Source organism: Pristis pectinata, chromosome 31 (assembly GCF_009764475.1).
Source record: "Pristis pectinata isolate sPriPec2 chromosome 31, sPriPec2.1.pri, whole genome shotgun sequence".
Lineage (NCBI taxonomy): Eukaryota > Metazoa > Chordata > Chondrichthyes > Rhinopristiformes > Pristidae > Pristis > Pristis pectinata.
Genome location: NC_067435.1, coordinates 12,127,071 through 12,151,986, shown reverse-complemented (window position 1 = coordinate 12,151,986; position 24,916 = coordinate 12,127,071). Strand labels below are relative to the sequence as shown.

Below are 24,916 nucleotides of genomic sequence, written 5' to 3'. Positions count from 1 at the left end.
AAATCTTTGGATTAGTCAGGCAGGCAAAACAAGATCAACCAAGGCAAAGAAAATGCTGGGGATGATTTTAGGTGTTTATCCAGACTGCTTTTCCCCCCAAATTGTGTGTTTGACCTGCAAGGATTGCAAGCTTCTACAGGTGGAATTAATTCTACACGGAGCTACTGAGTCCATTGTATAAAGTCCTCCTACCTTACAAATATGATCCCGCAGAATGGGCTGGTACTGTGTGCCCCGAATCTGCCGCTGGAACCAGGACTGGGGTTCGCCATTGTACGAAATTTCCAACGCAGATGCCCCATTGCGAATTTCAGGCAGATCGGACATGGTATCTCTTACAGTGATGGTTCTGTATGGAGCCGACTTTGTCCTATGAAAGATTTAACTGTTTTTAAATCCTTCATCTTATGTCACTTCACATCATCTACGATATTAGAAAGAGCTCCTCACTGCTCATCTAATAATTGCATCATACAGCATAGTAGTGAACCTTTCAAACCAAGACATCCCAGGTGCAACACCTAGGATTAAGTTAGCTGTCTTCAGTCAAGAGACATTGAGTCATATGATCAAGAGTCCAAGGAGGTAGTAGCGTGACACTGCTTACTTGCAGGATAGAAGAAATGAGAATGCATTGTATTTTAAAAAAGATTACATTTTCTTCTTTGGGACAAGGTTCAAGGCTGCAAGGGTCTGCAGTTTAGAAGAATGAGAGGTTATCTCATAAATTGAAATTCTAAGGTGGGTTAATGGGGTAGGTGCTATGAGCATATTTCCACTGGTGGTGATGGTGGGGGAGAGGGGGTGAGGAGGGGTGAAAATCTGGGGTATAATCTCAGGATGTTAAATATATTCAAGGCTGAGATTATTGGGCCGAAGGGAAATCAAGGGTTATGGGAACCATGCAAGAAAGTGGAATTGATGCCAAAGAACAGAACTACCATCTACTGAAAAGCAGAACATGCTTGGGAGGATGCATGGTCTTCCTCTGCTCTTAATTTCTTACATCTGCCAGTTAACCCCCTACTGAAACAATGTGCATGGATAAGCTCCACCTAACCAAATGTGGTTCAACTGCCTTTAATGTTCACCATCAAGACTAGTGTAAAAAAATGGCTAGTTGGAGGAGTCAAAGGGGGAGAGTGCCACTGAAGGCAATTGAAGTCCAACAACAGCCAGCACGTTTGGGAGGGGAACAGTAATGGCCAAAAGAACAAAAATTCTGCACAGTACAAAGTAGAAGTGTCAGCACTAGAGGGTGCAGAGGATATGGTCAGAGCTGGAGAAGTTTAGTTACAAAAAGACTAACTAAACTGGGTATGATTTCTTTGAAATGGAGACAGCTAAAGGAAGATTTAATGGACACAAAAATGATGAGGGCCTAGACAGTTAATGACTAGGTCATAGATTAATGCCACTTGTAGAAAAAAAGGAAAAATCTTTAGATCCAGAGAACAGTGGGAGGTCTGAAATTCACTGCCCTGTTGGATGGGAAAGAAAGCTCATTACATTCAATAAGAATCCCATTGAGCATTTGATGAACCATAACCTACAAAGAGGGCCATGGATCAAGAGATATGAAGCAATATTGTCTGTTTACACCTAATATGATTTTACCTGGTTATGTTGCTGACAAACTTCTTATCATCCACTGCCACACTCAGCTGGCAGGCCCTTGGCGCAAAGACATGCAAAGGCTCTGGGAAGAGTGGCAGTTTCTCTCCAGGGGCAGCGGCCAGAATGATAGCTCTCCGGCGGGTCTGGGCAACTCCATACTGACCAGCCTGACCAAAACAAAACAGAATGTGTTAAATCCAGGGATTAAATCTGCTTGTAAACTAGAGGTTGAAGAGAAGAACTTTAATTTTTTCGAACTTCTACAATGCTCAGCACCACTGCCTTTCACCCATTCTATTCACTGGAGAGGGGACTAACCCACATCCTCCTATTCCACAGGAAAGCCAAGCAGCTACACTACATAAAATTATACCACACGTATTGTTTGGAATACCAAAGATGGGCAGGGCTTGTACATATAGTCTGGGGCTTGATCCCTACTTTTAAGCATTCCAATATACAGGCAGTCTCCAGGTCACGTTCCTGAGAAATGTCCATAAGCTGAAATCTTCGCAAATCAGAAGCACGTTTCCTATCGTAACCCATATCATATCGCTCTACATACACTTGCTATAATTCACAGCAAATCATTTCATTGAATAATCACCTGAACACTACCCATAATTAAACTCATGGAATATATACTGTATCCAGTCATTAGTGAATACCATGAAATACTTTGATCATTACTAACTTGAAAAATGCTTTTGAAGTGTATGAGAGATTTTGTGTAAAGTCAGATTTCCATAGGTCAGGTCATTTGTAACACGGGAACCCCTGTACATTCATTCACAGGATGCGGGGGCTGCCAATGTGGGTGGAATTTATTGCTAGTCCCCAATTGCCAATGGAGCTAATTGGCTTGTTGGGTCATTTCAGAGGGCAGTTCAGAATTAAGCACAGATTTCCTTCCCTAAAGGAGCCAGTGAATATGATGGTTTTTACAACAATCTGGTCGTTTCATGGATGCCACTATGCTTAATTAGGTACCTATGGGACACAGTAACATCGTGGTTAAGTCACAAAGTTACTTTAATGTAATTAAATTTAAATTCTTACCTGGTACCATGGGGTCCGAACTCTCATCCCCAAGAGCACTACTCTAGGTTTACTTGTCCACGAGGTGACCAGCAATGGGCCACAACACCCTAGTGCAGGGCAAGTGTATGGAGGTGGTCCCCAGAGTTCTTGCTACTGCTCACTATTTAAGGCCCTACTGGAAAACATCCTCATATTATCAGCAAGTGAGAAGCCTCTTGCTACTTTTTAGGTTCACAAATGAAGGAACACTGGGGCTGTCAGTGGAGGGAATGTAGCTCAACAGGAGCCAGAAGAAAGCAGAAAAAGTGCAATAACTAATTTCACAGTCAGATAGCAATCTTTCTCAAACAACACCAGATCAATTAAGCCATCTTATTCAGTACAAATATCTGAATAACTTAAGAGCCCATGATTTCAATTCTTGGTTTTATAATCCAGTACATGCACGAGAATTTCAGAAATACAAGAATAGTAATTAATAGTCTCACAGTAGAGAACACCGTACTAAGATTACTTGGTATGCACAAGTTCTATAGAAAACACATTCTGCTAACAGATACACGTCTGCTTCATGTGAGGAAGAGGAGAAGCTTACCTGCAACACACCGAATGTGCACTGGTAGCCCATTCGCACAAGGCACCGAAGGGTTAGCTTCAGAACCATGGAGCGCTTGAACGATACAAAGTTCCTCACATTTTCCAGCAGGAAAAACCTGGGCCGGTAATAGTCACAATAGCTGCAAGGTAAGAGAATAAACACAATTTGAAAGTTGTGCACAAGAAACAAGTCTGAAAGTAAACCATCTTAGTAATCACATGGGAGGAGATCTGCAAGTTCTGTTAGTTTCCATTTCTGAAAATTAGCAAGCTCCTTTTCTCAAGAAAGGTTGCATGGCTGGGAATCAAGGTGAAAAAAAAAATCAGACACCAAATTTTCTCAACAATATATACGCACACGACAGCAATCCAAGTGTTTATACAAGATCAAATCCAATCTAACTAGTGCTCCAGTCATTGTAATTTCCAAGAGAGCAGAGCATACTGAGTAGCAAAGTGTAGCTTAAAAAAAAGCCTTAAATGTCAGTTTCTGGCAAATGTTTCACCAACCCATCCTTGAATAATTTCTGTCTGTCCACAAAACCCTAGTCTAAGACTTGCACATCGACTTATATACCAAAATGATAATGTTTACAGTCATTAATTAATAAACAAAAAGCCATTTCTATAGCCCCTTTGAAGAGATACCAAAGTACTTTACATCTAATGAATTAATTTTGAAATGTGGTCATGAAATATAACAGACAACTTTCACACAGCAAGTTAATACAAACAGCAAATGATAACAGGCAAATGATCTTCTTTCATAATATGCTGCAAGGAATAAATATTAGCCAGTGGACATTGTACATAAACATGCTACTCTTTGACATTGTGCTGTGGGATCCTTTATGTCCACCTAAGATCAGAGGGGACTCTGGTTTAATGTGTCACCTGAAAAGTAGCACCTCCAACAGTACAATACTCTTTCAGGATTGCACAAGGTCAAGAGCCTGGAGTTTGTGCCCAGGTGTCCACAATGGAACTTGAACCCAACCACTGCCGGGAGTGCTGTCTACTGAGCCATGGTTTACACTGATCTGTTTGACTGGTTAATCAATGAACAATGCAGAATACCCAAACAAACATGCCATTAGATATGCATAGGTAGAGTCCAGCATCCAGCACACTGACCTGAGATAAGACACTACAAGGGAGTTCTTGAATTTGGAGTATGTACGGGAATTGAAGCGATTCATTCCACTGAAGCCCTGGCATGGAGGGCCACCACACAGCAATTCCACATCGCCCTTTTGTGGCAGTTTCTGTCCCAGTGAATTGGTCTTCTCCCCAGCCATGACAAGTTTCAAGAGAACGTTGCAGTCCTCTGTGAATACGGTTGCTCCAGGATTGTTCAAGCGGAAAGCCTGGGCTGCTGGATCCCACATCTCAATGGCCCAAAGGGTTTCCGAAAGACCTGTGCAGGAGGACAGTTATTTTCATGTAACATTTTACAAGAACTTCAGTGCACAGTAAAGTGGCCATTTGGCTTACTCCACCTGTGATAGTTTTTACCAACTAAATTGCACAAGTTCACTTATACATGTCCATTCAAAAATTAAAATGTTCTACAGGGTTCAAAAACTTTAATTAAGTGGAATCAACCTTAAACCCACCATCCGGTGGGGAGGGAGGAAGAGGAAGGAAGGGAAAAACAGCTCCTGCTTTACAAATTACCAGGTTCTGCCAAGATTTGCAATCTAAAACTGGGTGGCAATGTGCAGGTGTGATGAGGATACAAAGAAGTGAAGTGAATGGCTAAGAATGTAAAGAATGAAATATAATGTGGTAAAGTGGGAGGTCCTCCATCTTGATGGAAACACTTTCTTTTAAAAAAAAATTATGTGACTGAAGTGCGTTCAGACGAATCTGGGTGTCCTTGTACACAATTACTGCCTAGGTACAGCATTCCTAATTGCTTGGAAAAGCTATGTTGGCCTTTTTTGCTAGAGGATTTGATTACAAGAGCAGTCTTGCTCCAATTATATAAAGCCTTGGTGAGACCACATCCTGGAAACAATGTGTACAGGTCTGGTCTCTCTACTTTAGGACGGATATACTTGGAATAAATGGAATGCAGCCAAGGTTCACCAGATTGATTCCTGGATGGTGGGTTTGTCATACAGGTGAGAACGAGCTGATTGCCCTGTACTCTCAAGATTAGAGGAGAGGTGATCTCAGTGAAGTGTACAAATTTCTTATGGAACTTGCCAGGGCAGATCTTGTGTTAGCCTTTCCCCTGGCTGCAGTGTCTAGAACCAGGGGTCAAAGTCTCAAAATAAGGTTTAGCCATTCAGGGAAAAAAAAATCTTCGCCAAGAGGATAGTGAATCTACAGAATTCACTACTGAGAATTTTAGATATTAAGGGAATCAAGAGACATAGGGTTAGTGCAGAGAACAAGCACTGAAACAAGATGTGCAGCTCCTCCACACTAAACGAACCTGCCTGATGGAATCCTTCAGACAGCCCCCCACAGCCTGAGGAAAACATCAAGGCCTGCGAAGTTTCTCGAATTTGTTGTCCGTAACCTCTGGCTCTGTTTGTTCAGGTTCAGTTGTAGACTTCCCCTTTCCTTTGCCTGTAAATAAATAAAAGTCATTATAGCTGCTCCTTTGATAAAAACCTATAGATTTGATCTTAATTATCCCTGATTTTTGAGTCCAATCTGCATAAGCGGAGTTTTCCTGTCTCCCTCTGTGGATGCTGCCTGACCTGCACTTTTTTGTGAGTTGCTCCAGATTCTAGCATCTGCAGAATTTTTAGTGTCTCCAGCATCCTCCATCATGTGTGGCAATTGGGCATTGATGGGAATTATACTCCAGTGTTTGGAGCATTCTCAACAAAATAAAATAGCTCTGGTTGTTGGAGGTCAGTTATCACAACCTCCAAGATATCACTGCAGTTCTTTAGGGTGCCATCACCGAGTCCCTACCATCAGCAACCTGGTGGTCACCATTAACTCAACTAAGGTAGGACATGTTCGGCACAGCTTTGTGGGCCGAAGGGCCTGAATTGTGCTGTAGATTTTCTATGTTCTATGTTCTTCAATCCATCACGATACATCCAAATTCATTCATTCTTTGCTGCTTCGACCACATCACTATTCCCAACGTGCGAGCATATGCCGCAAATATATCGGATTATTTAATTACAGGGCTATTGAAAAGAGGCATTGCAAACAATTATAATACCTTCAACATCCACACAGGCAAAAGTAGTAATTAGCCTCTTGTCACTATTCCATGGGTATGAAAGCCAACCGTCATATCCAAGATTATCCAGCAGCACAGAAAGAAACGAAGTAAACATTCTAAACTTGGTCCCATGTTGCCTTTCCTAATGAAGGCTCTGGGCAAACTAGAAATCAAACCTAAAGCAAAAAACTGCAGATGCAGGAAGTTTGAAATAAAAAGAAAAAACGCAGGAGATACTTGGGTCAAATGTGTCATTATTCCTGACTCATCTTCCTCTCCCCCTCCCATCATGCTTCTTCCATGGCACTCTGGCCCACTCTTCCATCTCCACATTCCCCCCCTCACTCTCCTCCTTATGGCACCTTCCCACGCAAAAGAAAGTGCAACACTTGTCCTTAAACTTCCTCCCTTCTCACCACCATGACCAAAACACTCCTTCCAATTTAGGATACTGCAGTCAATTCTAACGGCATGTCTCCCCTGCAATAGGGAAAGCAAATGCAGATTGGACAACCACTTCTGCAGAACACTTCTGTTCAGTTTGCAAGGGTGAACCCAAGCTTCCAGTCATCTATCACTTTAACTCTCCAATGCACTTTGACTTGCGTCTTTGGTCTCCCTTAGCTGTTCCAAGAAAGTTCAGTGCAAGCTGGAGGAACAGCATCTCATATTCCAACTTGGCACATCACGTCTTTGAGTATTCAGCAACAAATTCAACAATTTCAGATAATCAGCCACTCCAGTATTGCATTTCATTTCTAGCATTTTTTCCCCTTTTCCTCTTCTAGTGTTTCACATTTACACTTCTTCCAAATATACCTTTACCAACCCTTCTCAGTAAGCATCACCACCACTTGTATAATTTAATGTCTCCTGGTCTTTGTCCCTTGACAGTTTTACTGCAACTTGCTTAATTTCTAACTTTTCCCAATTCTGATGAAAGCTCATCAACCTGCATTACAGTTGTAAAGTCACACTGGCCACTATTTAGTGCCAACCTGCAACCTCTGAACACCATACCTTTGCCTTTCCCTTTACCCTTGCCTTTGTTGGCTGAACTGCGGGCACGGTTTGGAGGGTCTTCAAAGGATTTCATCTTTGCATTGTAGGCCTGTGAATTAAAGACAAAGTACAGTGTAAGGGTCCAAACACAGAATGTGCATGCTGAAAGTGTGTACATTTTTAAAAGTATCCTTCAGCTGTATTGTTTTGGCATCCATTGTCTACCTAAAATGGACTTCATGTTTCCAACCTGGCAAATGAGACATTCACTGGCATGACGTTGAACACAGAAAATGAAGTCTTTTTTGCTAAAATAAACCATGATATATAGTACTGGTACACACTATACTATGCACATCCAGGGGTGGATTCACAGTCTGTTGAATTTAGCGACATGAAGAGAGTCATTAGCAGGGCAAGTACAAACGCTTTCCATGTATTTCGGGCATCTTGTGGATGATCAGCATTCAGCATCTTCCACTGCAAATGTACTGTATAACCACTTGGTGGTTATACAGAGACTATTTATAATCAGCACCTAGCCAAGCCGTACAGTACCTCAAGGCACCGTACAGCCAATCTAGTAATTCTGAAATTTATTCACCATTATAATGCAGGAAAGATGCAAGACAATCTATTCACAAGTTCTCACCAACAACAATTAAATAAAAACAAAAAATGATTTATTCCTCAACCAACACATCTTTAAAAGTTGCTGGAATAGCAGCAGTGGGTTTTTATTTTAAAACAGCCCTGAAGGCCAACCAAACTTCAGTTTATCTCATGTGTGAAAGCCAGTTAGTGGCTAAGCTAACAGAAGGACACAGCACAAATGGGAAGGAAACAATACCATGGACTTACTTGAGTAATTCTGCTCTCTACCACTGTAGGGATTATGGAATCTAACGGAACCCACAATACAAGGATCAATTCGCCAGAAGGAAAGTTGTTATTAAAGATGGCAGCATTATTTGTATAGTTTCCCTGCCATTTGTTATCTACAATTTTTTTTAAATGAATTAAAATCAAAACAATGTTTTCTAAAAGATCTTACCTCTAAGAAATAGAATCTGTCTGGGCCTCCAGCACAGTATTCCTGAATGGACACAGAGAGGTCTTCACCATATTCCACAGTACAGCGACCTTGGATGTCTTTAAAGTCCACAGTCACTTCTTCATCACTCCAGTATAACAAGTTGATATCAGTGTGGTAACTGGCTTTAAGACCCTGTGCGTGTTCTCAGCTCTGAAAGGAAACTTTCAATCAGTGGCACTTACAAGAGGACACCTTAAACTCTCCAAGCAATGCAAAAATGCAACAAAATGCCGACATCACAAAAATCAATAGTGTCTTTAAGTGGAAAAGATGCCTGGCATTCATCAGATTTAGATTGTCAGCTTAGTGGCATAGACTATTGCTCTGGTGCAGTACTGAGATAGCTTGCCAACATACTGAGATAGCTTGCCAACACAACAGAGTACAATGAGGGGAAATACAAGTTTATCCTTCTATGGATAAGGCACATATGACTGAGATGAGGTGGTATTTCTTCTTTCCTAAGTATGTGAATCTTTGGAATGCTTGTACCCCAAGGAACTGTGGATGTGCAATCATTGTTCAAGGCTGAGTTGGATGGTTTTTTTGAAATTCAGGGTAATGGGGATCAAGTAGGAAGTAGAGTTCAGCGCCAACATCAAATCAGCCACTATATTATAGAATGGCAGTGCAGAAGTGAGGAGATTAATGGCCCTTTTTACTCCCCATTTCCTATCTTTTTGCATTTCAAAGAAACAAGTGTATTCCAGGATGTTTACATGCACTGGCTTGCTACTGGCTGCCAAGTAGAACAGAGGGAAATTTTTCTTCAACATAGCTGTAAATCCCCAAGATTGTTTAGCTGAGGGGTCTGCGGATATTCAGCTGTTGAGTATATTCAAAATGAAAATTGATAGATTTTTGAGGTACTAAGGGAGTTTGAGGATGTGGATGGGGTGGAAAGAGTAGAAAGAGAGTGGATGTACATTCAGCCACAAAAGGCTGTAGCAGGCTCAAAGGGTACTCCCATTTATGCCTTATTCTCAAGGGTTATTGCTTCTTTTCTCCACCTCCCCCCCCCACCCCCACCAAAAGTTATGTGTTCTGGTTTTCCTGAGCGGAGAAACGGTCCAGGCTAATATAAATTTCTAATTTAGAAACCGTAAGAGTCCCAATATTCTGCAGGAAATAAGTAGAATGCCTAAACTCTTTACCCCAAAAGTTCAGATAAAGTGGAGCAAGTGGCTATAAACCAACATAACATGAACGCTCATTGATTATTCAGCAATAAGAACAGAGATTGCAAACAGAAATACTTGCAGCAGGTTGGCATCAAGGAATTCTACGTACCGATAGAATTTATTGATTCGGAGCTTAATATCTGCTTCATTGGGTTTGCCATTGCTCCGCTTATGACAGAAGATTTCTTGAATGCGGCCAATTCGGAATGGTTCGGGAATATCAAGATTGCTGCCTTTGATGTAATCAGATGACTTGCGATAGTACTCAGGGTAAAGGTCCTCATCAACGTCATCTTTTTTTATTGGTCGCTTGCCAGGACTGGATGGCTTAACACTGAAGACAAGACACCCATGGTGGAAAGTTACTACAGATGAACCATTAAGGTAGACAAAGAATGGGGAGACTGACGTGTGTGTGAAATTCCTTCCTTTGGTCATGCTTGCTTGTTTATGCACTTTGGCCTCGTTATCCATGTGGAATGGGGCATGGACTTCCTGCACATAAAAAACCATGGATACCATGAAGGTATCCAATACACTGCACTCAACACATCCCCAAATAAATATGCCTTATAATCTAAAAGCATTAACACGATAATAAACACATTAAAGCATCTAAATATTTAAAAAAGATATTAGCTAACCAGCTACTTCCATTGAAACTTAGAAGCAGTGATAGGTTTTGAAATCACAAGATACAGCAGTGTAAGCATAGACTGCTCTCTATTAGAACACTGCAGCAAGATATTTGACACAACTTGTCTGTACAAATACTGTGATCATTTTCCAGACCATGACATTAAGAATGGTGAATGGTATTTTAATACGTCTGAGTAAACATACTTGGGGGAGAAAAGTCACTTAAAGCAAGAACTAAAATAGAAAAAAAAATGGGATAGTAAAAATACACAGGGCATCTGTGGAGAGAACCATTTTGGACTACTGATCTTTCATGATTAGTTGGAAGTAAAGAAGATTTGTAAACAGAGACAAAGTAGAAGGAAAGGATAAAAGTAAACGTGCAATAAGATAGAAAACTGAAGAAAAGAAATGACCACGTATGATGGTATGAGATGAAAGAATGTAAATGGGAAAGGGAAAAAATGGACTCAGTTGTAAGTTAGAGGGGCAGAATAACAAAGGGGAACATGAGAAATCTGGCAAAGGAAGTATTTTCTGTAGTCTGAACAAGATTCATACATTAGAAGGTCTTTTTTTTCTTAGTTATAAATCTTATGTTAATGAAACAATTTGCTTTAATCATGTATCTTTCATAATACTGGTATTTTAAACTACTGAGTAATAAATTGTGTCAACAAACGAATATGCTAAGTGAGGTGACTAGAGTTGCAGAAAGAATGGAACAATAAAATGCAGAGGGCAATGCAGATATTTAATTGCAGTTTTAGAAATGTAAAGCTTTCACCAAAAGCCTTTAAATAACCAAAAATACCAATTTTTGCCACACAATATTAAAACAAATCTCCAGATCAAAATAAAATCTTAATAATCCAATCCCAGATCACACAATATTAAAAGTAATGTCTATATTACCTGCTCATTCCAATCAATCATGTTAGTTTCTTTAAAAATACATGTTTCGATCCATAGGTTAAAATCACTAACATTGGCCTTTAATGCTCAAGCTTTCAATTTAATTGTTCAGAAGGACTAAATTCATCATTTGATGTGAACCTCCCCACCAATGTCCCAAACAGTCCAACTTGCAAAGTGTTAGAATAGTAAGATAAAACCATTCTTTCACAAGTGCAGTTTATAGCACCTAACATCAAATTAGTATTGGACAAGGGAAGTGCATTGGAGACAGAAGAGACTGCAGATGCTGGAATTCTGGAGCAAAAAACAAACTGCTGGAAGAACACAGCAGATCAAGCGGCATCTGTGGATGCAAAGGGATGGTCAACATTTCAGGTTGAAATCCTGCATTAAGAACAAAGAGTGTAGTATAAGGAGGAATGAGGAAGGGTGAGATGGAGGGGGTGGTGGTGAAGAGGACGATGATGGGCAGATGATGGGGTGGGGGTGAGGGAATTTAAAGATACAGGCTGGTAGGTGACAGGTGGAAACAAATAAAAGGGAAAAAAGGGCAGATGGAGCCAGGTGGGGGGAGGGGAGAGGAGGGGGTAGGTACAGAGAGGATCGAAGGTGGGAAGTGGAACCAGATAAAGGGAAGTATATTACCTGAATGAGAATGCCTCTTGTAGGAGGTAAACACCATCTCCAACTTTATACTGCGTTCCATTCTTAGAAGCCAATGAGTAGAAAACCTTTGAATCGTCCTTTACCTCCAATGGTTCTAGTACCCGTGGCATCTCTCGTTGCCTGATTTCAGCCAACCGAGTACAGCTGTCACAGAATCTAAAAATCCAGTGGCCCAAAGAACCACAGTTATGATTGTGTAATGGTATTCAAGTTAAAAATTTGCATTGCAGAATATTTAGAATCAGCACATCTTAAAATCTTTTGGACTCTAATGCAAATATAATTCGATGTAAAATACTTGATCAAACTGCTCTCCCCACCTCAACAAAAGGGCATAGGCTTACCGTGAGAGGAAGGAGTTTTAAAAGGGGATCCAAGAGTTTTTTTAAAAATATAGAATGGTTGGTTTCTGGAATGTACTGTCACAGGAAGTAGTGGAAACAGACACAATTAGTACATTCAGGAGACTTTTAGACAGGTACTTGAATAGGCAAGGTATAGGAGGATACAGTCCGGAACCAGGCAAATGGGATCAACGTAGATGGGCCAAGAAGGTCGGCATGGACATGGTGGGCCAAAGGGGCCCATTTCTGTGCTGTATGAGCATGACCAAAATGAAATAGAATTGGAAATGAACTAATCATACACAAGGCAAGTGCCTTAATTCAGGAGATGTAAACCACTCATACAAGAACTAAGCAAAGTCAACAGCTGTATTGTCCCAGTTATTGGATAACTAATCCTGGACTCTTCACACTTTCAAGTCAGCATTATATTCTTTTGTAAAGTTTCTGAACTCTGACCATCTTTTGATTTGAGTTACAAAAGAAACCTTGAGACAAGCAAGACAGTGATAAAGGCTTGGAAAGTGAGCTGAAGGATTCAGTATCAGCGCTGGGAATTCAAGTCTTTTAACCCATTTGGCTAAGTATTGCCCAATCATCAATGAAGTGAAATCCAGATAAAGGAGTGGGCATTTTTCAGGACTCTTTAGTGCTCCTGCATCAGAGCAAACACAGCATACAGGTATAGCAAGTAATCTGGAAGGCAAAAGGAATGCCGGCCTTTACTGCAAGGGGAGTGGAGTACAAACACAGGGAGGTATTGCTGCAACCACACAGATTCTGGCGAGACCACACTGGGAGTGCTCCATACAGTTTTGTCTCCTTATTTAAGGAAGGACATACTTGCCTTGGAGGCAATGCATGGAAGGTTCACTAGTTTGATTCTAAGTATTAATGGGTTATCCATCAATGGATGATTAAAGAGACTGGGCTTGTGCTCTCTGGAGTTTATTGGATTGAAACAAGTTCATTGAAAACTAGATTCTTTGAGAGCCCTTAACAGGATACATGCTGTGAATTAAAGGGAATAACCTCAAGGTGAAAGGTTACCCATTAAAGGCTGTGATGAAGAGAAATTTCTTCTTTCAAACTATGGTGAATCTTTGGAAACCTCTAACACCAGAAGACCATGGAAGAAAGGTCAAAAAAAGTAAATTCAAAGACGAGATAAGTTTTTGGACCATGGGAATCAGGTAAGAAACTAGCCAATTTTAGGTCAAACATCAGAACAACCATGTTTCTTACTGTGGCACATGTTCAACTCCTGCTCCTATTTCTTAAGTCCAATAGCACTGTTGATCTTCATGAACCCAATGATGGATTTAAATAAAGCCTAATTTACTACACGAACTCTTGCCTTTAAAGCTCCATGCTTGACATTTCCTTATTCAGTTTCTCATTCTTCTCAATAAAAGTTTTGAAAAATTAGCTTCCAGTACTGGACCCAACATGCATCTGTGTTCTAATCAAACATAAGAGCATTGCAGGGATTTGAAAGTATCACAGTTTCAGTTTTTAAAGATGATGGTCATAAAAATATGTTTAGTGACAAAAGTCTCCCCAGAACCCTGAGAGAACAATTTTCCTAAATTAAAGTTGTGGATTCAAGTCTCACAGCAGAGACTCGAAAACAAATCTAGCCAGATGTTTAAATATGGTGCTGAGGGCCACCAACCATAAGGCATTAAATGAGTTCCCATTCCCCACCCCACACCCCCATTGTCAGATGACCACAAAAGATCCCCATGATATTATTTCAAAGAATTGGGGGGAGGTGGGAACATGTAATCTCTGATGCCTTGGGTCAGTATTTATTTCTAATAAACATGAAAGTAAAAAGACTATTTGGTCATTACCAGATTGCTGTCTATGCAAGCTTACTACATGCAAATTGGCTCCAGAGTGTCATAAAATTACAATGGTGATTCCACTTCAAAAGGATAATTTGTTGTAAAACGCTTTTTGACACAATGAAGGGGACATGAAAGCGACTGCAGAATTGCAAGTCTCCCTTTACTCACTTGTGCTTATTCTCATCCGTTGATTCAGAACTAGGAGGAATCTGGAATCGTGAATACTCCGGATCATACCACATCTGGTAGAAGTAGGTCTTTCCATCGTCTTCAACCATCTTCAGCTCAAAATTATCATCCATTCCACCCTAGGGTGTACAAGCATAAATTTCTCACTTCACAGACTGCACAGTTTAACTTAGTACATGTACCTACAAAAGGAAAACATTGAGGGTGGTACTGCGCAATGTTATTTTGTTCTCCAGGTTGTTTAATTCTAGTCTGCTAGATCAAGTCATTTCTTTGCAGAGTACAAACAGGATTTTTGTTTTGCAGTAATTTTTTTTAATTGCACCATTTTCTTTTGGATCAATAGATGATTTAAATTATGCAACTGCATTATATAAGGGTAAATTATATTTCTAAAGTTCAGTTAAAGGGTTGGTGAGTAGGGCGAGACAGATATCCATTCCTCATCAATAAAGATCAGCAGTCATCGGGCAGTATGTTGTATTCTTGCCTCCAAGTCAGAAGGGTACGAGTTCAATTATCAGTCTAGAGGTCTGAACACAAAACTGGCACCCCAGTGGGAATGCTACACTGCCAATTTGTTGTTTTGGAGCGGTGTTAAACCAAGGCTCGGTCTGGTCTCTCATGTAGATCCAAAAGATTCTGCAGCACTATTTTGAAGAACAGCTGTAGTTGGTGTTCTGGCCACTATTTAAAAAAAAATCCAGTTTTGTACATTTTCATATGCTATTTTCAAGAGCTTGCTTTATGTAATAGTTTTCCCACTTTTCCTACATATAATGCTGACAACACTGCAAAGTGCCAAGAAAACTTTAAAAGGAACATTAAAGAACAATAGATACTCCAGCCTCTTATCAGTACCATTCTAGTGAATGGAAGTTAAGCAAGGACAATTTTTCCTTAGTTTTTTTGGCAGGTTATGCTTTAACAAATCTCCTAGCTAAGGCACTAGAAGGCCAAGAAAGAAAGATAAACATTATGCACTGTGTCTTTTCATCCACTGATTGTACCTAAATTCAGAGCACGGAAATGTTGACCAAGATGCCCCATCCAAGCTAGTCCCATTTGCCAGCGTTTGGCCCATAACCTAAATCTTTCCAATCCATGTACCTGTCCAATTGTCTTTTAAAAGTTGTTATTGTACCTATGTCAACCATGTCCTCTGGCAGCTCATTTCACATAGATATCACCCTTTGTGTTAAAAAATGTTGTCCCTCACATTCCTCTTAAATCTTTCCCCTCTCACCTCAGGAATCTAACTACAGTAGCAGCAGATTGCTTCATTTCAAGCTTTTAAGATGTCAAGAATCAAAAAAAATTTAAAAATATATAAAACAGTAAGGAGACCAAAGTAGCACTTGAAATAGTCTAACAGCAGCTTGAAACTTGGGCAACATAGGTACTTGGAAACTACATTAGCAAGGTTTGAAAAGCCAGCCTTGAAGACATTGTAGGACCATATTTATGCATCAGAACAATTTGTCATTTATAGAAGAACACAATTTATGCACCTAATCTGGCTACATGAAAACAATTAGACAGAAAGCTAATGATTTGGCTTTCGGTTTCAAAGCTTCCTCACCTCCAGTGCCCAGTTCTCTGAGGCAGCCTTGTGGATAACCTTAACTTTGCTGTCTACATAAGATAACTGCATGTCTTCACACTCATCCACTAGAAAGAGCTCAAGTGGATCAGAGGTCTCACCCAGCACCGTGTCTGTGCCACGGCAAAACCAATTTGCATGGAACATCTTCCCATTGACATCTTCCCACATGGATGTGATTCTGTAGAAAAATGTACAGAGGGTCATAAAAATACCATTACATAAAATACTCAATCATGACTTTTTGGAACATCCAGACACCCTGGATGATACACGTGCCAAAAGAGCTAACCTATCATTTAATCACAGGCCAGACCACCACTAGAGACCAATAGGAAGCCATAATATAGTGAGTTTCCTGGCAGATGTATAACATAGCTGCAGAAAGTTTTAAAGTCAACCTACAGAAATTGGAGGACACCTTAAAAGCAGTGATACGTAATCTTTTCTTCTAGGCATTTTAGTGAATCTCTGGGGGACTCCAGTTCTGCAAATGCAATAAAATTGCAAGTCATCCTCTCCACACACCACATTCTAATTTTTAGAATAAACAGCCCTGTCGACCTTCAAGAAGTCACCTCAAATATAACCGACTGCAGACGTCGGAATCCAGAGCAACACAAAAGGCGCTGGAGGAACTCAGTGGGTCAGACAGTATCCATGGCGCGAAATGGGCAGTCGACATTTTGGGTCAAGACCCATCTGGACTCTAGATGAAGGACTGCGACCCAAAGCGTCAAATGTCCATTTCCCTCCATGGATACTCCCTGGCCCATTGAGTTCCTCCAGTGCTTTTTGTGTTACCTCAAATACAACTTGAGTGCAGACATAAAAATTTTAGTATAACAAATGCACAAAACAATAAATCATAAAGATTTGTAGAAACCCAATAACTTCAGTTTTCTTTCTGGGTTTGTTACAAAAACCTATAATTTAAAAAAAGATACCAACCTTGCTAAGTAAAGGGGTTTGGTGGGGTCGTCTGGGCTGACTGCCACACAGTCATTGATTGCCAGAGTTTCATCATCAACAGACACTTTCTGGTAATAGGTTTTCCTTCCATCAGACTGAAAATAAGTATCAGACAATCGCGTTTATTGTCTACTTACACTTTCAAAAGATTCTGTTAAGTTAACAGACTGCAAACGTTACTTCTATTAAAATTGTTCACTGAAATGTGAAAAAGGAATCCCATTATCTTGGTACTGCATTGTTACAAGGAGCTGCATGGATAGGGTACAAGGAAGGAAACCTGCAGTCATTAATTTAGCTGGTTGTTCATTGTGGGGGGATAAAAAAGTGAAAAGGTATGAAGGAAGGTACAGTGCAAACAAATGTGGGAGAAAACACCATTTCCCCAAAGTGGCAAGGAGGTGAGCTAGAGCAAGATACTTTCTTTCCAAACTACAAATGTGTATATTAGGATAGGGCAGGGAAGGAGAATTTAAACAAATATTTTTCCTTTTAAAACAATTTTTTGGGTATCCAAACCTACATTTAAAAATTTTCAGATTACTGATACCCAACAGCAAACAGATTCCTCTCACGCACCTTATGACCAAATAAATCGCCAACCTAATGCTGAATTATGAGTATTTTTGTACTGGCTTCACTCCAGGTTAAATTCAGATCCAGGTCACAAAAATCAAAAGAGTAACATCAAATAGACTGTTATTTGATTCTAGTGACATCTAAATTGATACCTTACTGTTGATGAAATAATCTATTGCATTGTCAAAGGTGCTGTTGTTTCAATGATTCATTAAACCAAGGCTCTCAAAGTACCTAAATGGGTTTAGATGCATAAACATTGGATGGTGCTACTTGATCCTGGGACTTCTACCAGAACTGTGGTCAACATGTGGCCAGTCCTGATGAAGGATCTCGACCAGAAACGTCGACTGTTTATTTCTCTCCACAGACGCTGCCTGATCAGAGTTCTTCCAGGTGTGTGTGTGTGTGTGTGTGTGTGTGTGTGTGTGTGTGTGTGTGTGTGTGTGTGTGTGTGTGTGTGTGTGTGTGTGTGTGTGTGTGTGTGCAGTCAACATGTGTTCCTTAACATTGCTACAAATAAATTAATAGATCAATTATCTTGTTGTTCTTTATGAGACTGTTATTTTGGCACTGATTTTAATTATAACAACCTCTAGTACTCTGTTATTACATTAAAATTGACTACTGGTAACTTCTGACACTTGTATGCACAGTTAAATGTGGAAATTTAGCAGTTGCCAACACTGATCTTGTTCTGCCACGTGCAATACTGTAGCTTTTATAGATGCAATTGCCATACATGTGATCTAACATACTACCTTTTTGCACACTACTGTCACTAAAAACCACTGTTCATTCAATGACATGTAATTGAGTTTTTATTGTACATCAAGAAAATTATAGCTAAATACCTGGTTATTCAGGGCTAGACACGTTGTGTGAGTGGACTCTCCTCTTCTCAAAATGACATCTGAAAATTCAAGGCTTTATAGAAAAACTAATTTCTCATATAAACTTATCTTCATACCATGTGCATGTCCCAATTTGTGAAGTGTGTTTAGAAATGTTATAAAAAATTAGCTGCCTGTGATCATCTTTCCCCCAACCACTTGGTTACTCAAATAGCCTGGTGTTTAACATTATAGATACCCTGCAAAGTCTCCTCACAGCAAACTGCATCAGAAAAGAGGAAACCTACACCATAGATTCTACAAGATTTGTGAGCTGGTTACTCAGAGCTTGGTGGTGAGCACTGTTCTATTGCTGTTGATTCAAAGTCTGCACAAATTCATTGCACATTAAATACACTGGGGACATATGAAAGGCATGAAACACATAAATCAAACTCTTTGTGGTTTCAACACTGCACCAAAACAAACTCCTCACTTGAAAAGAACAGAATTGAAAGTGTAGAATTGAGTAGTTCAAAGACCAGCTGTCTGGTTTTAGACCATTATTGTGAACTAAACATTGCTTACCTTGATAGCCTCTCCAATCCAAGAGATGCGGCTTTTTGACTGCTTCTTTTTTCTACCCTGCAACATTCTTTTGGGAGAAGCTTTGTCAATTATCTCGGAATCATCTTCATCGTTCTCGTCATCATCAGCCTCCTTCACGGCCAGATTTGGACACCTTCAGAAAAATGTGCAGCATGTTACACGGCCAAGCAGAGCAATCATTAAATGAAGGATTTGCCTTACATCAGTTTTACTGAATGCACCACGCATCAGTTGGAGTTTCTCTCTTATTCACACGTGTCCCACCCCTCAACCTTATTTTCCTCCCCATCATCTCCAAAACCAGCAAATTGCAACAACAGAATCCTTGCTTTTGAACTCACTTTGCAGCTTGCCCATTCTCTTTGGCTACTGGCATGTTAGGCATCAAAGTATACTTAACAAGCAGAAGCAATATTACAGCCACAAGTCAATTCTATGAAAACCATTGTACTCACTGATTCGGTTATTGTTTAATTATGTTTAACAAATCATTAATAGTTTATATTAATCACTATTAACCAAAGCCCTTAAAATCTTCGGCAGAAAAATGTCCCTGCATTCATACCACAATAATTTGACATCCTATAATGACACAGGATAGTTAATTTTACCTTCTTTGTAAGCAGGCTTGTTTGCTACGACCAAAGCCCCCAAACTTCACCATGTCCTTACAAGCTTTGCACTTCCCACAGTCAGGCTGTTGACAAACCTATTACAAAACAATAGTAAAAAAAAGTGCTGTGTGGTGGAGCAAAGAATAAATAGTTGTATTCTTCTAGTCTTCTTCCCTTAATTTGTCATTAAAATGACAGCCTCATGTCAGCATCACATATTATACCAATGGAAGGAGATCCCCACCATATTACATGTCATACATATTATAGATTACATTCACATAAATACTTCACCAAACATAATGAAATCATTGATTAGAATTAAAAAAACAGAAAATGCCACAACTACTCATCACATCAGGCGCGCATGACAAAAACAGTTAATCTGCCAGGTTGATAAAAGATCACTGTCATCAATCTAAAACATTCATTCTGTTTCTCTCCCCAAGTACCGCCCAATCTGCTGAACATTCCCGGAATTTGTTTTTATTTCCGATTTCCAGCATCTGCTGTTTTTTGCTTTGAGAAAATGTAAAGGAGATTGGGTTATAATACCTCTTGAGCCAAGAGTAATAATTAGGAGAATTTTAGTCCAAATTAAAATTTTAAAAATGTAATTAAAAATTGGACAGAAAGCTGTAGAGACTGAGATGACTCATTTACAACGCAACCTTAAATCATAGTTCAAGTATATTAAAAACTAAAAAACATATGTAACTTCATCCATTGAAATCCGTGATCAAGCAATCAAAAGATACAAGTCTTAAACTGTAGTACAATGCAAACCATTATTGATTTTGTTGTCAAGGGAACCCTGGTGTTCTATACAGAGGGAGCTTGATCAACCTGCAACAATTTCTCTGCAGCCAGCACTCGATGGGCAGACTGACACCGATGACAACTCAGGCCCCTGCTAACTTCCTACTTCATAATGATTCCACAGTGAAAGTTGCTTTTGGATTATAATATAGCCTGGCTTTCCATTAAACGCTGTATAAATACCACTAATCTGCAAGATGGTCATAAATCAGTCTACCAAATACAATATTCCCCAAGCAACAATCAAGAACATTGATTCACACAGCACATACCTCACACACTCCACAGCGCCTGCGTTTTGAACCATTCTCTTTGTCATTCTGATCAATTTCCTCAGAGAAGAAGGTATCAAAGATCTGATACACCAACTTGGTGGTAGTGGCTTTAGTGGGCCCCTTGTCCTTATCGATCTTGGTAGGGTGACGTATAGCTTGTCGTCTTGCTGCTCGCCTGGAAACAAAGTAACCGAAGTGAAGGCAATCCTCTGAGACTCATGTATCCTGGAATACTCCTCAAAACAAGTACTTCCTTTGTGGCTATAGGTTAAGCTATGATAAACAAACAGCTGGTCAAGTACTGCTGCTTTGAAGAGCAAGTAAAGGCATGATGGTAAGAATCCTGTCATATTCTACACCAGTTGTGTCAATGGCAAAAATTTAATATCCAGTTCACAGTCAAGTGCATCAAATCCAAAACGATTTCATCAATGTAAACCTAATGAGGCAAGTCAATCAATTAGAACTCACCTTTTACTAACACTCAGTATCAGGGAGCATCCACCGACTATGGGATGGAAAGATAGGAGGGTTGGGCTTTTGAATTCTGCATGGATCATCTCATTTCTCTACAGCCATGCATCTCTCCAATGTTTTGGACACAAGTTTGTTTCTCCAGCTCAAGAAATCAAAAGGTCTCAGAATACAAGAATACCTCACTGGATCTCTCTTTAATATTTTTCTCCCATCCTTCTGTACAAAGTAATTACCTTTTCCCGAGGGTGACACCAGCCAGCTTGATCAGATCTCTCATACAGGGAGTTATAATGATCGGCTGTTCATCAACATCACCAGCCTCATCATAGCTCTCCACTTGTTCCACAACAAACTGAGCATGTCTCAGCAGCGAATCCTCAGTGAAGCGAGTGAAACTCAGTCCAGCAGGAGGTACTGTGGTCTGTCAACAGAAACATGTACAATTTTAGGTTTAACCACAAGTTGCTACTGTTTCGAAAGCAATAAAACCAAAGATTTTATAAGGAGTGTTAAATTAATTTACAAAGAACAGGATGATTCCAGATGACATTACTGGCTAAGTGATCTCACTCAGGGCAAAGAAGAACCTCATATTTATGACTGAAGGTTTGGTTTGGGTGGGATTTCTTTGTTTGGAACAGAGGAGGTAGAGATTGTATTTAATTAAGAGAAGCCTAGATAGGGTGCACAGGAAGGACCTATTTTAGGAGAATTCCTCATTAACTAAAGGACAATAGGGGTGAAGAGGAGAAGGAAAAGATATTTTGACAAAGAAAATGGAGTTGAACTGCACATCTGAAATGGCTTTGGAGGCAAAATTCCTCATATTGTTAAAAAGTTCTTGGAGGAGCACTTCATGAGCTACAACTTACACAAGTTAGGAAGAGGTTGGACAACTTTTCTTGAATGGTGTGGTTACAATAGGTCCTGCAGCATATTTTTTGCGCTATAGGTTTTGTTGAAATGAAATTAGCACAGTACCTACCTCTATCTTGTTTAACAGGTCTTCATAAGTGGAATCAGGATTATTTTGTAGAAACTCGATGACTATTTTGCTTATGTGGATTTTCTCTTGCATCACAGCAAAGATGGTTGCATATTCATCACTGGGATCCATTAATATATAGTCAGCAAATGCTAGAGATGAAAGAAACATTTTAATGTCATCCAATTACCCAAAATACTGCTCCACTACTACTGCCCATTACTGAAGTAAAGAGATACTCAGCACAGGAAGCTAAATTGTATAGCAGAACCTGAGTTTTCAATATCCCATAGCTTACTATTCAGTGACAGATCAGCAGACCCCTACCTCTCTCAACCTGGGGTTGAAGTTTTGAACAAGTAAACCCAAACTACTGTGCCAAAAACATTGTATTCAAAAGGGTAGAAATCAGGAGGCAGTGAAAGTGTAGGCTTAGGTTCAGCAATGCAGTACCAGCATGAACTACTGCACACTAGCACTGAAAATATTAAGACCGGAGTTCTGAAGTGATTTCAAAGAGAATAAATCTATTATTCAATGCTTATAAATGTGAAGATCCAAAAGATCTGCAGAGAAGACAAAATTTAACAAATCAATGACTGAAGCCTACACCAGATTTAATGTCCATTTGTGCTGTATTCCTCTCAGACATGGTAGTACATCAGCAAGTAACTCCAATTCACATGGATAGGGTACAGCAGCAGAGGTTTGGAAGAAAAATCAAGCAAAATTCATCTAAACTTTGTTGCAAATTCCATGCCTTTCAAATCTGTTACAAGTCAACACAAGGGAGCAATGCACAACTCAAAAACACATGGTTTAGATCAGAACAGAAACTTTAATAGCCCTAATATTTCCTTACCTGTTGTAAACCCAATCAAAGCCTTTTCTCCACCATCAAAACCAGTTATCCACCAGGCATTTATTGGTCCTAGTTTTTTAGCTCTGACTCCACCTGTTTAAAAAGGGAAAAAAACACATTAATTCCTCACTATGCATTGCCATACCACAACCTACAAATGTCTCCACGAAGTCAATCACTCTACTGATCTAAAATTGGTTACAGTCCAGAAATAGCCAATAAAGTGTACTGGTGTTGACTAGCACATGAGAACAAATGATACACAACAATCAAGTTTTAACAACACTAAGGAGATACAACACCACTAGTGTTATTGCTGGCATTTCAGTCATACTGCCAATTTTGTTTTTTGAAAATGTCACCTTGTGAAAAAGGCAGATGGTTGTTTCCAAAATTTGGTTGCGTTTAGAGTGCATTTGAAACAACACTTCCCAGGAAGCATAATACACAACACTGTCCAGTGGACAGAGTTCTCTCTTGCAGCATGTATCAGCAATTCTCCGAAGTATGGCGACTGTAACAGCAACTAAACTATTGGACTAGTAATCCAGAGGACCAGATACACTCAAAACTGGATTGTTATTTAAATTCAAAGGAAATTTAACATCTTTACTTAAGCCTTGCAAGTACTCGACTCCAGACCACAGCAATGTTGTTGACTATTAATTGTCCTCAGAAATGATAAAAGTTGTAACAAGCCACCATGACTGTGGAAGAGCCTGCACAACACAGACTCATGTAGCAAACTGTCACCCAAGGATAAATGGGTTTAATCATTAAACCGCTCATCTTACTAGTTACATCAACATAGCCACTCTTTGATTAAAATAAAGCCCAGATAAAAGTCTTTCCACAGAGATAAGGAAATGTATTTCATAGCAACATATTACAAATAAGGAGAAATTAATAGCAAGATTTCCCCTACAGCAGATGACATGGTAATAACCAAGTATGCCTATTTTGGAAGAATACTTACTAATTCAGCATTAAAAGATAAAGACTCATTCCTTGTACTTGTGTTTAAGTACAAGGACCAAGTCTATATCTTATAATGCTGAATTAGGGACAGCATCACTGGGTCAGGTATCTGAAAGGAAACTCACTCACCATCCAGGCTAGGGTTATCATCATAGATTGGTTTCACCACACCACTGAAGTATAGCTCCACATTCTTTTCGATCAGGCCAGTATCAAAAGGACATAAGTGGCCTTTCCGATCATAAATACTGAAAAGACAATGGTCATTTAAAAAAATATTAACCAGCTTATTACAAAGAGACTGAAACTGCAAACTTAAAAACTATTTTTTTAAATGAATATAATTCACTGGTCTTCCTTGTGCTACTGCGACATTAGCTGACTTGTAAATCAACCATTACTTCACAGTACATGCAATAACTATACTGTTTTACACTGAAAAAATAATTCCACCCCACTTGAACATTTAGTGAAGTTTAACCTCAAGTGGTTTGAGGTTTAGCCAATGGGTGATCTTTGTGTTACACTTATACCACCACATCCACTCGTACTGACCTGAAGAAAGTGACTTTATGTTGAGGCAAGTCATCATAACTTTCAAACCCTTCATCATTTGTTCCTTCAAATAGTGACAAACGCTCATTAGTCAACATCTCAGGCTCTTCTAACTGTTGAGGCAATAAGATTTTTTAAGGCATTAAGCTCTTTCCCATCATTGCAGTGGAAACTTACCACCACCCAAACAGATCAGGGAACCAGCCAATTCCCAAACATTTCCTCAAATATTACACACTGATGGGCTTGCACATGAATCTTGTAAGCAGCTGTCCTTTTCAATACCAGAAGCAGTGCTTCTGGTCTGTTCCTGCTTCCTAACATGTATTTATAGAGCACTTTTAACACGGAAGTGTTATATAATGTCTAACAGAGCTACAAAGAGGACTTAAAAGGCAGATGACCAAATGTTTTTT

The 24,916-nt window shown here is 39.6% G+C and overlaps 1 protein-coding gene across 1 annotated transcript in view; it reads right to left on the bottom strand.

Annotated features, from left to right (window-relative positions):
* dnmt1 (DNA (cytosine-5-)-methyltransferase 1) overlaps positions 1-24,916 on the bottom strand; it is a 52,650-nt gene that overhangs the window by 7,532 nt on the left and 20,202 nt on the right. The window contains 22 exon segments of the mRNA XM_052041786.1: positions 193-370; positions 1,618-1,784; positions 3,254-3,395; positions 4,390-4,672; positions 5,699-5,753; positions 5,756-5,835; positions 7,472-7,562; positions 8,508-8,680; positions 8,683-8,699; positions 9,840-10,064; positions 11,933-12,109; positions 14,319-14,458; positions 15,922-16,123; positions 16,894-17,009; positions 18,915-19,068; positions 19,547-19,644; positions 20,641-20,818; positions 21,354-21,541; positions 22,106-22,257; positions 22,968-23,060; positions 24,075-24,193; positions 24,501-24,613. Coding sequence (XP_051897746.1) covers positions 193-370; positions 1,618-1,784; positions 3,254-3,395; positions 4,390-4,672; positions 5,699-5,753; positions 5,756-5,835; positions 7,472-7,562; positions 8,508-8,680; positions 8,683-8,699; positions 9,840-10,064; positions 11,933-12,109; positions 14,319-14,458; positions 15,922-16,123; positions 16,894-17,009; positions 18,915-19,068; positions 19,547-19,644; positions 20,641-20,818; positions 21,354-21,541; positions 22,106-22,257; positions 22,968-23,060; positions 24,075-24,193; positions 24,501-24,613 — 3,141 coding nt within the window.